The sequence below is a fragment of the Epinephelus lanceolatus genome, chromosome 21, assembly GCF_041903045.1.
Source record: "Epinephelus lanceolatus isolate andai-2023 chromosome 21, ASM4190304v1, whole genome shotgun sequence".
Classification (NCBI taxonomy): Eukaryota; Metazoa; Chordata; class Actinopteri; order Perciformes; family Serranidae; genus Epinephelus; species Epinephelus lanceolatus.
Window position 1 is genome coordinate 17,249,022 of NC_135754.1, and position 15,217 is coordinate 17,264,238.

At 42.4% G+C, this 15,217-nt stretch overlaps 2 protein-coding genes across 5 annotated transcripts in view; both read left to right on the forward strand.

Moving 5' to 3' along the window:
- The first annotated feature begins 382 nt into the window (after nucleotides 1-382).
- decr2 (2,4-dienoyl CoA reductase 2, peroxisomal) lies at nucleotides 383-7,973 on the forward strand. Of its 3 annotated transcripts, none has more exons than XM_033610684.2 (10): nucleotides 383-536; nucleotides 1,175-1,276; nucleotides 1,416-1,484; nucleotides 2,118-2,169; nucleotides 2,260-2,395; nucleotides 6,221-6,345; nucleotides 6,619-6,712; nucleotides 6,792-6,896; nucleotides 7,203-7,391; nucleotides 7,628-7,973. In XM_033610684.2, the coding sequence occupies exons 2-10, from the start codon at nucleotides 1,176-1,178 to the stop codon at nucleotides 7,660-7,662; spliced, it is 906 nt and encodes a 301-aa protein (XP_033466575.2). In that variant the 5' UTR covers nucleotides 383-536; nucleotide 1,175; the 3' UTR covers nucleotides 7,663-7,973. The 3 variants fall into 3 exon arrangements, with proteins under 3 accessions (XP_033466575.2, XP_033466574.2, XP_033466576.2); XM_033610683.2 differs by having other exon boundaries at nucleotides 402-582; XM_033610685.2 differs by having other exon boundaries at nucleotides 403-582; nucleotides 7,203-7,456.
- Nucleotides 7,974-11,155: 3,182 nt separating this feature from the next.
- Nucleotides 11,156-15,217, forward strand: part of rab11fip3 (RAB11 family interacting protein 3 (class II)) — a 33,655-nt gene continuing 29,593 nt past the window's right edge. For both annotated transcript variants that reach the window (XM_033611693.2, XM_033611691.2), the window contains exon 1: nucleotides 11,156-14,025. In XM_033611693.2, coding sequence (XP_033467584.2) covers nucleotides 12,382-14,025 — 1,644 coding nt within the window. In that variant the 5' untranslated portion in view covers nucleotides 11,156-12,381. The remainder of the gene's footprint in view (nucleotides 14,026-15,217) is intronic.

Sequence of the window (15,217 nt, forward strand, 5' to 3'; positions counted from 1 at the left end):
AACAAAAACAACAGAGGTCAGCCTCAAAACCAGTTTGGCACTTTTTTTTTCATTTCTGCTGCTGGATAATATCTACTAATGATTTTAAACTGTACTATTTTGGCCTTTGGTGAAATTGGCTATTACTTTATCTTATTATTTTATTTTTTATATTTATTGAGATTACAGAGCTGCCAGGATTTGTATGCTGGCGTAGTGCCCAGTGTTTGTACACTGTAATATGTCAATAGTATTTAATTTACATAATAAGGTTGCGGACATGGGGTAAAAATGTATGTGATATATTTTTTAGCAATCACATAGTGTTTCAACCAACTAAATATCATGTTAGCACGGAATGTCAGACTCAGCCTGAGATATGTGGGCTCTTGAACACACCTTGTCCCGACTTCATTACCCATAACGCTTCGCGAAAGGAGTAGCGTCAAAGTACAAATAGTTCGCACTGGAAAGAAACACCTAATGGGTGAGGAATAAAGGTGACCCGTCAGTTAGTAACGTGCTTCGTGTCGAGATTGTGTTTCACCAAAGAGGAGGTAACGGTTCGTTCAGCGCTGTAAAACTAGCTTGTTTCCTCAGAAGGTAACGTTAATACGACAGCAGTTAAGTTAGCTAACGTTACATGTCAACTAAAATTAACTTCACAGCCCTGCCAGTTAAACACTGTTGTTGCACTGCTAGCTGTAGATAGTTAAAAGACTAGCTTAAAATATGTTTAGGGGATAGACAAAATAACAAGTCGGTTGGTTAAAGCAGTGTCAGTCAGGGTTTAAAGCCTTGAGGTGCAGTGTTGTGAGGCAACTTTCTACCATGACTCATCATGGTAACTGCCTTAACAACATACCTGTTAAAATGCCACATCTGATACAGCTGCTACTATAACTGTGATTTTATTTTGAAATTCTGTAATGTGGCACTGGTTACAAACATCAAGTGCACACAAATGTTCTGAAATACAATAGTAAAAACAGGATGAAGTAGAGTTTTACAAACAAAATAACGCTAAGTTTAGTTGATTTTTTCCAGTTTTACCAACTGCTGTAGAGGGTTGTTGTATTTTGAGATGTTTCTGTTATTTGGTGCAACTCCTGCATTTACAAACCAGTCAATTACTGCCTTATCATTATAGTAATACCAGTGTGATTGCATCCCATTAACATGCATTATTTATCAGTATGGCAGAGCCACAGAGAAAAGGAGAGCTGCTACCCGAGGATGTTGGCACGGATGACTGCCTGACTTCGTACACACACATCTATAGTCCAGATCTACTAAAGTACGCATGAAAACCTTTAAATGTGTTTCTAATGCTCGGTGTGATCTAACTGCTTTACTGCATTCACACATTGAATGATGCATGTCACTGCAGTAACTACATGAAGTGACTTATGAGGGTGGTTTACTTTTTTTTTCAGAGATCAGGTTGCTTTTATCACAGGTGGTGGATCTGGAATTGGACTCAGGATAGCTGAAATCTTCATGAGGTGAGAGGGTAACGCATTTGTGTAACCAAAACATGCCCAGATCTTGCAGAAATATTAGACTATATTAAGTCAAATTTGACTCCTTACATTCACAGATATTACTAGTGCATGTATAGTAGAAGAACAAGTACGTCGTAGAATCAATACTCTGCCAGCATTATGTCATACTCTTACTCTGCAGCAGTAAAATGTGTAAGTGAGATAGTATGCAGCTGTACTTTAAACCTTTTGATTATGTAATCTTACAGCTAGACTTTCATCTTTTGTTTGTGCAACAAAGTTGAAATGGTTCACTAATTTACTTATGTGGCAGAAATAGTTAATATTTTTTATCACAATCAGTGGCAGGGACCTTGTAAAGTCATCTCTTGGTGTCTGTTTTGCAAGCAGTTAGATTCACCCCAAGATGGAGCTGTTGCTTTTGACTTTGACATTTACCTCATTTCTCATTTTTTACATTGTATTTACTACCTACTGCCCCTCACTTACATTCCCATCCTCCATATGTTACTTCCTCTGTCTCCATATCAGCCTAACTTATGCAAGCATAACATATTCAATTAATGTTCTAATCCAAACAGTACAGCATGCTCTCTTTGGTATTGTTAAGTATATTTCTTTCTTTTCTTTCAGGCATGGCTGTGACACAGTGATTGCGAGCAGGAACTTGGACAAGCTCAGAGAGGTGATTCCTCTCACACAGTTTCCACAATCCTAAATCATATATCTTACACCATTACTAAATGTTAAAGTAAATTATTGTGTGTTTCCCTAGGCAGCTAAAAAGCTGTCTGCAGCGTCAGGCCGCCGCTGCCTCCCTTTGTGTATAGATGTGAGGCAGCCGGAGAGGATCTCAGCTGCTGTGGATGAGACACTGAGAGAGTTGGGACGTATAGACATCCTCGTTAACAGTATGTAACCTCTTGCAAACAAGCCTAAAAAATATGTTTTTGTGCTAATGATTACTGAGTTTGTGGTGGAAGCTCTGCTGCTCACACTCTTCATCATTACACCATGCATCCTGCCATCAAATTAATTTTTAAAGAGTCTGCAAACAGTTCGCCAAACATTCCTATACTCTTCCTCAGACTAACATCATACCTAACTTTCTGTGTGTGTGTGTGTGATTTTTTTTTTGCCATTTCCCAGAACTTGTTTCACCAACACAATGTTTGCCAGGTCAGTCTGCTCTTAGACTTCACCCCAGAGTGAAACCATTCAGGATTTTAGTAAACATGTTTTGCTTCTAACTTTAACTCAACTGTCAGACATTTCTAGATCTTTTTTGCCACCACAGCAACGCTTTTGTTTTTGCTCCCATTTTTCACAGCTTTATGTTAAAGATCGAAGAATTTTTTAATATACTAAATATTTGTGTAGATCTCAGTCGTCCAGGTCATGGTAATCGTAAGTGCTATATCGTAGGCAACTGGACTTGCTTGTGTGTCTTGAAGACGTTTCACCTCTCACATATGAGCTCTTAGATTCAGAGTCGTTAAGGTCACAATGTGAGTCGTTGACCCACCTGGCCACCATGTGACTTGTTAGGGTCAGGTGCGACCAGGGGTGAATGGGTGTGAAGTCGTCTGGGGAGGGTTCCCAATTGTAGGTTGGTGATAAGTGGTCTCGTTAGCCACCCCTCTGTTAAACAATGTTTGTTCCAGCTTGAGGTAGATGGCTTCTTTTACTCACTCTTTCAAACCATCTTTCTTCCCTGGCCAAGATGTGCACATTGCTGTCCTCAAAGGAGTCAATCAATCAGTTTCAATCAATTTTATTTATAAAGCCCAATATCACAAATCACAATTTGCCTCTCAGGGCTTTACAACATACGACATCCCTCTGTCCTTATGACCCTCACAGCGGATAAGGAAAAACTCCCCAAAAAAACCCCTTTAACGGGGAAAAAAAACAGTAGAAACCTCAGGAAGAGCAACTGAGGAGGGATCCCTCTTCCAGGACGGACAGACGTGCAATAGATGTCGTACAGAACAGATCAGCATAATAAATTAACAGTAATCCGCATGACACAATGAGAGAGAGAGAGAGTGAGAGAGAGAGAGAAAGAGAGAGATATGCAGGTAATGACAGTAGCTTACAACAACATTATTGAAAGTAATAATATTATAGTTATAGTTCTGGCTACTGTGGTACAATATGTTGAAAGTATGTATTAATATCTGGCAGTATACGTGTGTGACAATAGTCATATGTGTATAATAACAGTAGAAGTATGACTAATGACTAATGATGGCAGCAGCAGCAGCAGGAGGCATCTGGCAGGACCACGGCGGCAGCACAACCACACACGTCACGCTGTCCAGGCACCGCTGCGATATGAATTAATCTGAGAGACAGTGGAGCACAAAGGCTCCGGAGAAGAAGCCGAGTTAGTGACATCCAGAATGGCCAAGTTAGCAAGATGCAGTAATAGAATATGAGAGAGAGAGAGAGAGTGAGAGTGAGAGAGAGTGAGAGTGAGAAGGTGCCCGGTGTATTATAGGAGGTCCCCTGGCAGACTAGGCCTAAGTCAGCCTAACTAGGGGCTGGTACAAGGCAAGCCTGAGCCAGCCCTAACTATAAGCTTTATCAAAGAGGAAAGTCTTAAGTCTAGTCTTAAATGTGGAGACGGTGTCTGCCTCCCGGACCACCACAGGAAGATGATTCCACAGGAGAGGAGCCTGATAGCTGAAGGCTCTAGCTCCTGATCTACTTTTGGAGACTTTAGGGACCACGAGTAACCCTGCGTTCTCAGAGCGCAGTGTTCTGGTGGGATAATATGGCACTATGAGCTCTCTAAGATATGATGTAGCTTTACCATTTAGAGCTTTATAAGTTAACAGTAGGATTTTAAATTCAATTCTGGATTTTACAGGGAGCCAGCGCAGCGAAGCTAAAACAGGAGAAATATGATCTCGTTTCTTAGTTCCTGTTAGTACACGTGCTGCTGCACGAGTGTCCCTTCTCCTGTAGATGTAAGTGGACAGCTGAGTCTTGGCCTGAGGAGCTGGCTCTCCTGTGCTGTGCCGTGCGCTTGTGGAGTGGTTGTTGGTGTTGTCACATGTGACCCCCTACGACTCTGCAAGGGTTCCCACCCACACAGGGTTTAAAGCCTGCTACTTTGTACCGGTTATTTAGAACTGAGGAGGCTTCTTGGATTAGAGGCGAAACGTCTTCAAGAAACGCAAGCAAGTCCAGTTGCCTGTGATATAGCACTTACAGTATACTAAATAGATATTTTCCTCTCAAAGTTTGGCCACAAATTTGTTAAACTTTGTGTTGGTGAGCAGTTCTTCTTTCCTGAGATAATCCGTCCACCTGATAGGTTTCAAGATGCTGATTAAACAGCATCATTATTCCACAGGTGTGCCTTGGGCTGGTCACAATCAAAGGCCCCTCTATAATGTTCAGTTTGATCACACAACACAGTGCCACAGATGTTGCAAGTTTTGAGGGAACGTGCCATTGGCATGCTGACTGCAGTAGTGTCCACCAGAGATGTTGCTTGTAAACTAAATGTTCATTTCACAACCATAAGCCATCTCGAATGGTTGTTTCCATGAATTGGCAGTACATTCAACCAGCCTCATACCCACAGACAACATGTAACCACACCAGCCTGGACCTCCACAGCCAGCGTCTTCACCTGCAAGATTGTTTTAGACCAGCCACTTGAACAACTGATGCAACAATTGATTTGCACAACAAAATAATTTCTGCACAAACATTGAAAACCATCACAGCTCATGTGCGTTTTCGATGTGCTCACCAGGGTCTTGACCTTACCGTACTTTGGCGTCGTAACCAACTTGAGGGGCAATGGCTCACTGTCAATGGCATCTGCCATTTTGGGGAAGGGTTCTCTTCACAGATAAATCCAAGTTTACACTGTAACGGGGAGATGGCAGACGACATGTATGGTGTTTTTTGGGCAAGCAGTTTGCTAATGCTAACGTTGTGAACAGAGTGCCCCGTGGGGACAGTGCAGTTATGATATGGGCTGGCATAAGCTACAGACAACAAACACAGATGCATTTTATTGATGGCAGTTTGAATGCTCAGAGATACTGTGATGAGATCCTGAGGCCCATTGTCATGCCATTCATCTGCTGCTATGACCTCATGTTGCAAGGATCTGTACACAATTCCTGGAAGCTGAAAACATCCTAGTTCTTGCACTGGTCTGCATACTCACCAGACATGACACCCCTTGAGTATGTTTGGAATGCTCTGGATTGGCATGTCCCAGTTCCTGCCAATATCCAGTAACTTCATGCAGCCATTGAAGAGAAGTGGGCCCACATTCCACAGGCCACAATCAATGACCTGATAAACTCTGTTTGAAGGAGATGTGTCAACTGCTTGGGACAAATGGTGTCACACCAGATACTGACTGATTCTTTGGGGTGTCTGTGACTTAAATATGTATTCTTGTAGCGCTAGTTGTGTGAAATGATTGCATAAAAAGTCTTAGATCTTTAACTTAAACCCATGGAAGATGGGAGTAAAAACTAAAGTGTTGTTTGTTCAGTGTATTTGAAAAAAGGTCAAGTGTGAAAGGTTTGTATTTAATCATCAGCTTTTCCATTGCTGCATCTATTTTTATATCCTATCTCTGCCCCCTAGTCCCCTCTGAAACTGTTTCATCACTGCATAACATGTATATGTACCATATAATTAATGCATTTATAGCTTTAATGGCTTTTGGTTAATGTCACAGTTGCTGTTGTTGACAGATGCTGCTGGAAACTTCCTCTGCCCAGCATCAGCACTTTCCTTCAACGCCTTCAAGACAGTGATGGAGATAGACACTATGGGTACATTCAACACAAGCAAGGTGGTCTATGAGAAGTGGTTCCAGGTACAGTGCACTTCCAAGCTAAGGACCTATAAGTGAATTGTTTATTACCCCAAAGCACTGAAATGACAATGATAATGTATCTGCAGGGACATGATTTAGTCATTGATAAATAATTATCATTGATTCACCCACTGCAATTCACTCTGGCCACCACAAGAGGACAGTAAAGATCCTTGTCTCTGAATGGGATTCAAACAGCTGCCCCTGTGCTCTGAAGCTGATTTGATCATTTACCCATAGCACTGATTTTGAGTCCATCTTTTTTGTGTGCAGAATCATGGTGGCAACATAGTCAACATCTCTGCAACAATTGGATACAAGGGACAGGCCCTGCAGGTGCATGCTGGCTCTGCTAAGGCTGCAAATGGTAAGAGCGATTTTCGCTGGTATGTAATGATATCAAAATGAGAATCTAATGACTCAGTGTTGCCTCTCCTGCCCCACAGATGCCATGACCAAGCACCTGGCTGTGGAGTGGGGCCCCAGTGGGGTCAGAGTCAATACTGTGGCTCCAGGTCCTGTCTCTGGCACAGAGGGCTACCGCAGACTGGGTAAAGAATTAACACAATATTGACAAACTGGCTTAACAAGCAGTTATTTATTATGAACAGGATCTCTTATTGTATAATTTAATATGCAATCCTCAAACAGATGGGAGGATGTCCAAAAACTGACATTTTAGAGCTATACATATTATGAAGGACCTTAAAGGTAAGAAGTAGAATCTTGAAATCAATGGGATATTTAACAGGAAGCCTGTGGAGTTGATGGAGAGCAGGAGGGGGTTCTGGTAATGATACTGGCGGCTGAATTCTGGACCAACTTGAACAGAGGAAGTAAATATCTATTTTTTTCAGGTGGTCCCAGAGGGGAGGCTGCTGGTTTGTTCCTATCCATTCCTTTGCAGCGAGCAGCCAACAAGACAGAGATGGCCCACTGCGCTCTCTTCCTGGCCAGCCGGGCCTCCTCCTATGTGACTGGAGCCATCCTGGTGGCGGACGGCGGGTCGTGGCTGACCTCTTCTAACGACTTCTCCAGCCTGTTGGGTATAGCTTCCTCTAAATCCGCTAAACTCTGAACAAGGTGCTCTTCTGTCCTCCTCCTGACTCAGGTGTGTAGGGGGAGGTGCAGCTCGAGGTCCATGTAGAGAGACCGTGTGAATGAGAATGTGATTATGCTGTGCAGTGATTCATCTTTTGGTTTAGAGTTTAAGACATTGTTTAAATAACAGGAATACAGTATAACCCACATTAATCCATTTGTCTCTCTTATTTTCTTTCAGGGTATTGGTCATCCGAAAAGAAAAGAGACAAATGAATGCTGAAATCAAACGTGTAATCAAGGAGCCATCTGTAGCACTGATATGCTACATGTTCAGTATTTGTGGTTTGTGCCTTAAGAGTGTAATGCTGAGGGGCTGGAGGAAAGGACACTAACATTCTGTACTGTATTATGTGTTTTTACAAGCTTAGGAATGGATCAAATTTTATAACCATTCAGGGATTGTTCACACATTATAGTGCTGTGTTGTCATCATGCATTTCATATATCATCATGTGTATCATGTGCCATTTCATGTGATTTTTCTGTACTTCTCATTTATTAATAAAACGTGAAATTAGAGTTCATTAGTTGTTGTTTTTTTTATTTATTTATTTATTTTCCCCTCTTGAAGCATTTTACGTCACTGAAGCTTGATCTGTATCTGTAGGAAGGAGCAGACAGTGTTTAATTCAAATTTACTAGATTAAATTAGTGGTTACCTACTTAAGGGTCAGGGCCCCACATCTGAGGGGTCACAAGTTAATCAAAACAAGACAGTTCAGTGTTTTATTTCCAGATTTACTCTCTTAAATATTGGATACTTTGTGCAGATTGTAATTTGTTCTCAGGGATGACAAGCAGAGCTGGGGTTGCCAAAGCTTCACAGGGGGGTTGTGAGGTCTTCTTTACTTCTTGGGGTTTAAAAGTGTGTACAGTAGGCCAAATCTCAATTTGTACAGTTAGTCATTTTTATGATTGTTCTGTACTGTTGTTGTTGCTATACCTTGAATATGAAATATCCATGACATATGTCACTTAGGCAGGGGTTGTCAGTTTGCTCAATAGTCATTGGATTATATCAGTGGTTCCCAAACTTTTTCCTTAAGGGATCCCTCGTCTTTCATTGAGTAAACTGACGGCCCCTAATTAAGTGACGTATTTTGTGGATGTTTTATATTAATTATTGCATAACAAAACTACAAACCAACTGGTTAACACAAAATCTGCAGGAAGTTTGTGTAAAATGAGTGATTTGGAATTATTTTGAGCAGGTTATTTCTTGTGAATATTGCATCAGAGAAGAGTTTTCCTGATATTTGTAGGAACTCGGAAATACATTGAGGTAGAGACCTCATTTACAATGTAGCACAGTTAAACAATACAAAATAAAAGCACTTAGACACAGAAAAAACAAAGAGAAACTTACATAAAAGTAAAAAGCAATAAAACCACCAATTAAAAATGTAAAAAAAATGAATAAAAGCAGAAATAATTAATTAAAGCTTAAAACATAGAACACATTAATCAGGTATATCAGGAACACTTAGTTGTAAAATATGATACTGTAAAGATTTGAATTGCTCAATGAATAAAAATGAGTAAAACTTTAAGTGTTCTGCATGTTGTTCCACGTTGCAGGTGCACAATATGAAAAACTGGATTTTCAAAGTCCAGTAAAAACACCCGGCACCTGGAGTATAATCCAATCACTAGACCCAGTTTGGTATCCCACACTAAAAGAAAGAATTGAATTGGTCAAAGACCAGTGAGAGCTTTATAAATAAATGACACTCACTGTCTTTCACGCCTCACACAGAGAGAGGGCCACCAAACCTTAGCATACAAATCACGATAATGGCTGTTAAAGCAGAGTGATATACAGAATCCAGAAGCTTCAGAGTGGCAGCTGAGGTGTGCATACATATGTAATAGGCCTCATTTTTACTCCTCCCTTATGCTGGGCCATTGTTTCAGCCATTTGCTTGTCTTAACTACATACTTTTCTGATGCAAGATGGGGTTGTTGAGCAGAAAGTAAAGTGGTAAAGTGGTAAAGGCAACCAGAGAGCTCTTCATTTTCCTCAGAGCCTAGAACCTCTACAGTTTCCACAGTTACTTTGGTTGTTCCACCATCCGCCATTTCCACCACTGGGGATAATTGCAAAGAATGTACATTGTTTTTGTCTTTGGTCATACTCTTTGGTAACTGCCTATAGCTACCAATTACCTCGCATGAGAGGTGGATTCTCATGATATCACGAGATCACGCGAGAACCACCGGATCACAAGCTCTAACAAAACTCTATTTTGCCAGGCTTTAAGTACTGCGTTTGTGTCCACACCACTAGTGACTCTGACCAGTTAGTGTCCTGTGAGAAGCTACTGGCAGGTAAGGGCATGGCTTAGGTGTGTATGAGTCATGACGTAGAGAGATGACTGTTCAAAACAACAATGGTCTCGGCTTCTTCTCCGGAGCCTTTGTGCTCCACTGTCTCTCAGGTTAACTCGTATTGCGGCGGTGCCTGGATAGTGTGACGTGTGTGGTTGTGCTGCTGCCGTGGTCCTGCCAGATGCCTCCTGCTGCTGCTGTTATCATTAGTCATACTTCTACTGTTATTATACACATATGATTATTGTCACACATGTATACTATCAGATATTAATATATTATTATTAATTATAATATTATTACTTTCATTAATGTTGTTGTAAGCTACTGTCATTACCTGCATCTCTCTCTGTCTCTGTCTCTCTGTCTCTCTTTCTGTCTCATTGTGTCATACGGATTACTGTTAATTTATTATGCTGATTTGTTCCGTACGACATCTATTGCTCGTCTGTCCGTCCTGGAAGAGGGATCCCTCCTCAGTTGCTCTTCCTGAGGTTTCTACCATTTTTTTCCCCGTTAAAGGTTTTTTTTTGGGGAGTTTTTCCTTATCCGCTGTGAGGGTCCAAACGACAGAAGGATGTCGTATGCTGTAAAGCCCTGTGAGGCAAATTGTGATTTGTGATATTGGGCTTTATAAATAAAATTGATTGATTGATTGAAAGTAAATGCTCTGCAAATGTATCTTGTGTTCAGGTCTTCACTGTGCCCTTATCCTGTGAGATTTATGCCTTGAATAATAATCTAAACTTTAAAAATAACAGTTATAATAACAATTTTGTTTCTTCACAAAAATGAATGAAATGCTAAGATGAAGGCCAATTTAATTAATGTTATTAACTTCTTTAAAAGTTGTCATACACCCCTTTAAATCAAGAAGGGCTTGCGACCCCCCCGTGAGGCTTTGGTGACCCCTATGGGGTCCGGGACCCTCAGGTTGGGAACCAGAGGATCAGATGACCAACATGAGGTACAGCAGATGCAAACATGCAGAAAATAAATACCTATATGAACCAGATGGGGGCGCCAAAACATTACAATTGCAACCATTTATTTTCTCACAATAATAAATCTCTGTCATCTTGAATTCTCCAACTATTTCATACTGGTTTATATGTAGTTCTACATCAGCTGCTGAGTAGTTAATGGCAACAGAGGTAGCCCTCCTCCATCTGATCCTGACCTTTAACCTCTGTGTGAAGGGGTGCTTGTGAAACATGTATGTTAACATGTGCAAGGGCAACCTTTTGAATATAATACATGTGCTCAACACACAAACCATAAGGTCCCATTTCATATCTGCTGCTATGAAACCAGTGATACTGCGGGGTGTTTTGTACGCTTGCGTGAAACGTCAGTGGTGTGTATGCGGCTGGAGGAGGAGGAGGAGGAGGCGGAGGATGGGACACTGCTGATGCTGATGCGAGAGCTTTCGGTGTCTGTGATCAACATCGGTGGACTGGCTGCCAAACGATGGAGCTTTTTAATCATATTTTTTCACCCCTTTTGTTTCGTTCTCGGCTTCGACGCGGGACGCTGTGACGGATGTGATTTGTGAGGCGAGGATCATCAGAGGGATTTGACGAGGAAATAACGGTTTCGTCTCGTCACTCGTCTGGCCTGTCTTGTCACTGACACAGGTGGATTGGCGCTGGAAAACGGCAACAAAATGAAGACATAATCTCGGACTATCACAGAGGCGACACTTTTCGTGGTTACCTCCTCAACAGTAGGATATCGACGCTACCATTTTGTTTAATTTTATCGGGAGACGAAGAAGCTGGACGGTCTGGTGTTAGCTCGCTAATAGGCTAATTTCGCTAGCTAGTCAGTTAGCAGCTCCTCCGGCCAATGGCACGGAAGAAGTGGGATGCTCGAAGGAGGAGTTAACGTTAGTTGCTAGCATAAATTCACTGGAAGGTTTGTCGGCGTTATGTTTAGTGAAACCGCCTCGCAATGAGATATTTAACATGACAGCTCGGGGTTAATTTAGGTGTCGACAACACTGGTCACTCTGTTTCCTCGCTGCACTTTCGCCTCTTCCGTAAATTAGCTTGCGATGGATAAGATTGGATAAGCGGCTAAGAAAGCTAATGTTGACAAACACCGAGGACTTAACGCGTTAATTTGTATTATTTAAAGCTGGCTCTCGAGCTGAGATGCTGTCGACCGTTTTTGTCAGTTAATATCTGACTCTGAGGTGAAGCATGTTGACGTTGGATGTGCTGAAGCTGAAACATTTGGCACCAACCAGGAGCGGACCTGCCATGACAGAGAGGCACACAGTAGGTCAACACACATTAACATCAACACGGCTATGAAAGTAGGGTGAATTTTTAATTTAGGCAACACTGACATCGTTTCTAAACCAACCTACCTTACTGAAACTACCCCTGCTAGTCTACTTTATACTTAAATTAAACAGTCACAACACCTGCCTGCAGCTTTTACATGTCAATGCTTGTGGGACATCCACACATTCATTTTAAGATGCCACCGGAGATGTGTGTAGCCATTTAAAAACATGGCATTAAAGCTGAAGAACTGGACAGCAGTGAGATAATACAGCAGCTTTCTGAAGTGAGTAAAGTGGAGCAGCCAGTATAAATGGAGCCGACAGTTGTGTCTGGCCCTTTGGGGCACACGCAGTGGGAGACAGACCAGCCATTTCCTCTCGGGTTTCACAATCTGGATTCAGACAATGAAGGTGTACTCTGTCAAAATAAGGGTGACCAGACAGGTTTGGATTTCAGAAAAGGCGACCAGTGTGAAACATCCCAGCAAAACGATGAAGAAATTATATACCAGGACGAGCCAGTGGAGTTGGACAACCTCATCAATATCACTGGTTTTTCTTGTGGAGATTTGCAGTTTGAAGGAAATCAGTGTAGTATTTCCAAAGCTTCTCTGCATGGTACTCATATAGAGGAGTTGTCCTTCACAGAAAAAACTGAAGGACCTGATGAACTGAGTGACTGCACTTTGTCGTGGCTGTTTTCTCCCAACTTCACTGATGTGGTTGGGAAAAACCCTGCCCATGAGGATCTGAGTCTGACTCAGGAGGCCCAGCTTGAGAGCACAGATGCTCTCAGTAGTCAGGCTGAGCTAATAAGTATCAGCGCACCGGTCTCTCCATCAAAGATATCCGAAAAGAATCCTGAGACCGACAGGGCAGATCCATTTTTATTGGTAGATCTCCTCTCAGATCAACCCCTGGAGTCCTCAGGTGAGGTGAACCCACAGGGTGCTAGTGAGGAGCTGGTAGACCTGTTTCAAGAGACGCAGGCAGGTCTCCCTCCCTCACAGAGCGGAGAGACTTTGTCACCTGAAACCGGAGACAAAGGCTTTTTCTCTGATCAAGTGACCGATCTGCCTGTTACTTGGAGCACTACCCTGCAAGGTTTACCTGAGAGCTGCCTCCCGCATAATCACATCAACACGCCACTGGAGTGTTTCGAAGGATCTGTGCCTTTGTTGGATTTAGAGGTTCCGGATTTCGACAGCAGTCTGAGCCTGTGCCCTGCCAGTCCTCCCTCTCTTATCTGCACAGGTGCACCATTAGATTTATCAACAGAGGAGTCGGAGGTGGAACATGTGGGAGCTGCTGTAATTAGAAATGAGACTTCAGAGCAACAAGGTGAGAATGACTCACTCGCTTTGGGTTTGTCAGCTGAAGCTTCATCACTGACAGTGCCTGTGGCGGAAGATGCCTGCATCCAGGGTGATTTCACCAGCGAGAGTAGCTCTGGGCAAAATGAGTCTAAAGATTTGATGGAAGACAATATTTGTTCTGAAGCCAAAAATCAGGGGGATGAAGCAATGGCTTTGGATCTGTGCTTGACTGCTGACGAGGTCCACGATGAGGACACTTGGGACTTGAAACCTCAGGAGGATTTACAGAATGAAAGTGTTCCCGATCCCACAACTGAACAGAGGGAAGAGGAAAAGTTGACGGACAGTAACCAGCTGGAAAGATCAGATTGTCATGAAGCTGCCTCTTTTGATTTTTCAGTTCAGGACTTAGACACTTCTCCTCCCGAGGCCGGATGGACTAGTGAGCAAACTGTTGAGACAATTTCCCTGTCTAAGATGGTGGTAGATGACTCACTGCCAATGGTCTCAGCTGTGAATACGAGGGAGGAAGATGTCTCCCCGTTGAAAGCTGTATTCGATGCTTTAGACCAAGATGGAGATGGCTTCGTTCGCATTGAGGAGTTTATGGAGTTTGCTGCTGCCTATGGGGCCGATCAGGTGAGATGCCTTATTCTTCTGTTCACGTCCTAGTTTCGAGCTTGCAGCTGCTGGGCAATGCATGCTGAGTGAATTTCTGTGTAAAACCATATAAAGCTCCATATGCATAAATGATTTATTATTGATTTTCTGCTGAACCTCAGAGAGCTTCCTGCAGAATGCTTGCGTAATTCAATCGACTGAAATCCATCTGGCTGATGACGCTTTGCTAGCTAAATCTATTTCAAACTCACCATTTGTAAAGTGAGTAAATGTAGTTCAGTCTATATAGGTTTCTTAAGCTGGTCCCTGAATATGAGTTTAAATGTTTCACTGAGCTGCATCAGGTGTATGCTGCTCTGACACACAATGAGGCAGAGGTAACACGACCCCCACTGTGGTGCTGGTGTTTTTCCTACACAGCAGCTCCTAACGTTCGGTGTAATAGATTTGGCTAATACCACGGAATATTAAAACCATGCCTGGATTAGTTTGTCGCCTGCATTTGGTGCATGTTCAAGAGCCAGGATTTGGGTTATCATCCAGATAAGTCTGTCAAGCATATTGGCTGTAATGAATTTCTCTGCGGCCCGGCACTCCTCCATATGTCAAATGACAAAAACGCTCATGGGCTCATTTGCATATCCTGTGGTTTGGGGATTATCTCTTTTGGGATGGCTGATGTGCCTCACTCCACCCATGACCCCCACCCATTAGTTGTTTATGGTCCTTTTTGTGAAAGTAGTTCTTTGCAAGTCAGGAGACAAGGGACAACTCCTAAGAGAGACCCTATTTGCTTCTTATCAGCCCATTGTAATCCGTCATTGCTTTTTCCCCTGTGTAAAGTTATTGACTTAACTATTACCCAGATCCTTTGAGCACGGTAGGCTCAGGTGTTAGTCTCGTTTTCAACCCCAAGTTAAGCTCAGAGTGTGTATTTGAGCTCACGGGCTTAGGAGTAAAAATGACGTCAGTTTCTTTTCCTGTCAGACGTGCTTCTCTGTGTGCCTGTCTAAATGTTGACAAATCAGACTGAGCTGCAGCAAATGATGACACCATTTGCAAATAACAGTAAAAAAGGGGTGGATGCAAACAGTGAGGTAACCTAACCGGTAGCAGAAATAAATACTCAACTGTACAGTGTGCCCTGATGAGCATGTAGGAGGTATCTGTTTCAGTTCATGTATTTGTCTGTGTTGTCATGAAGCAGTAA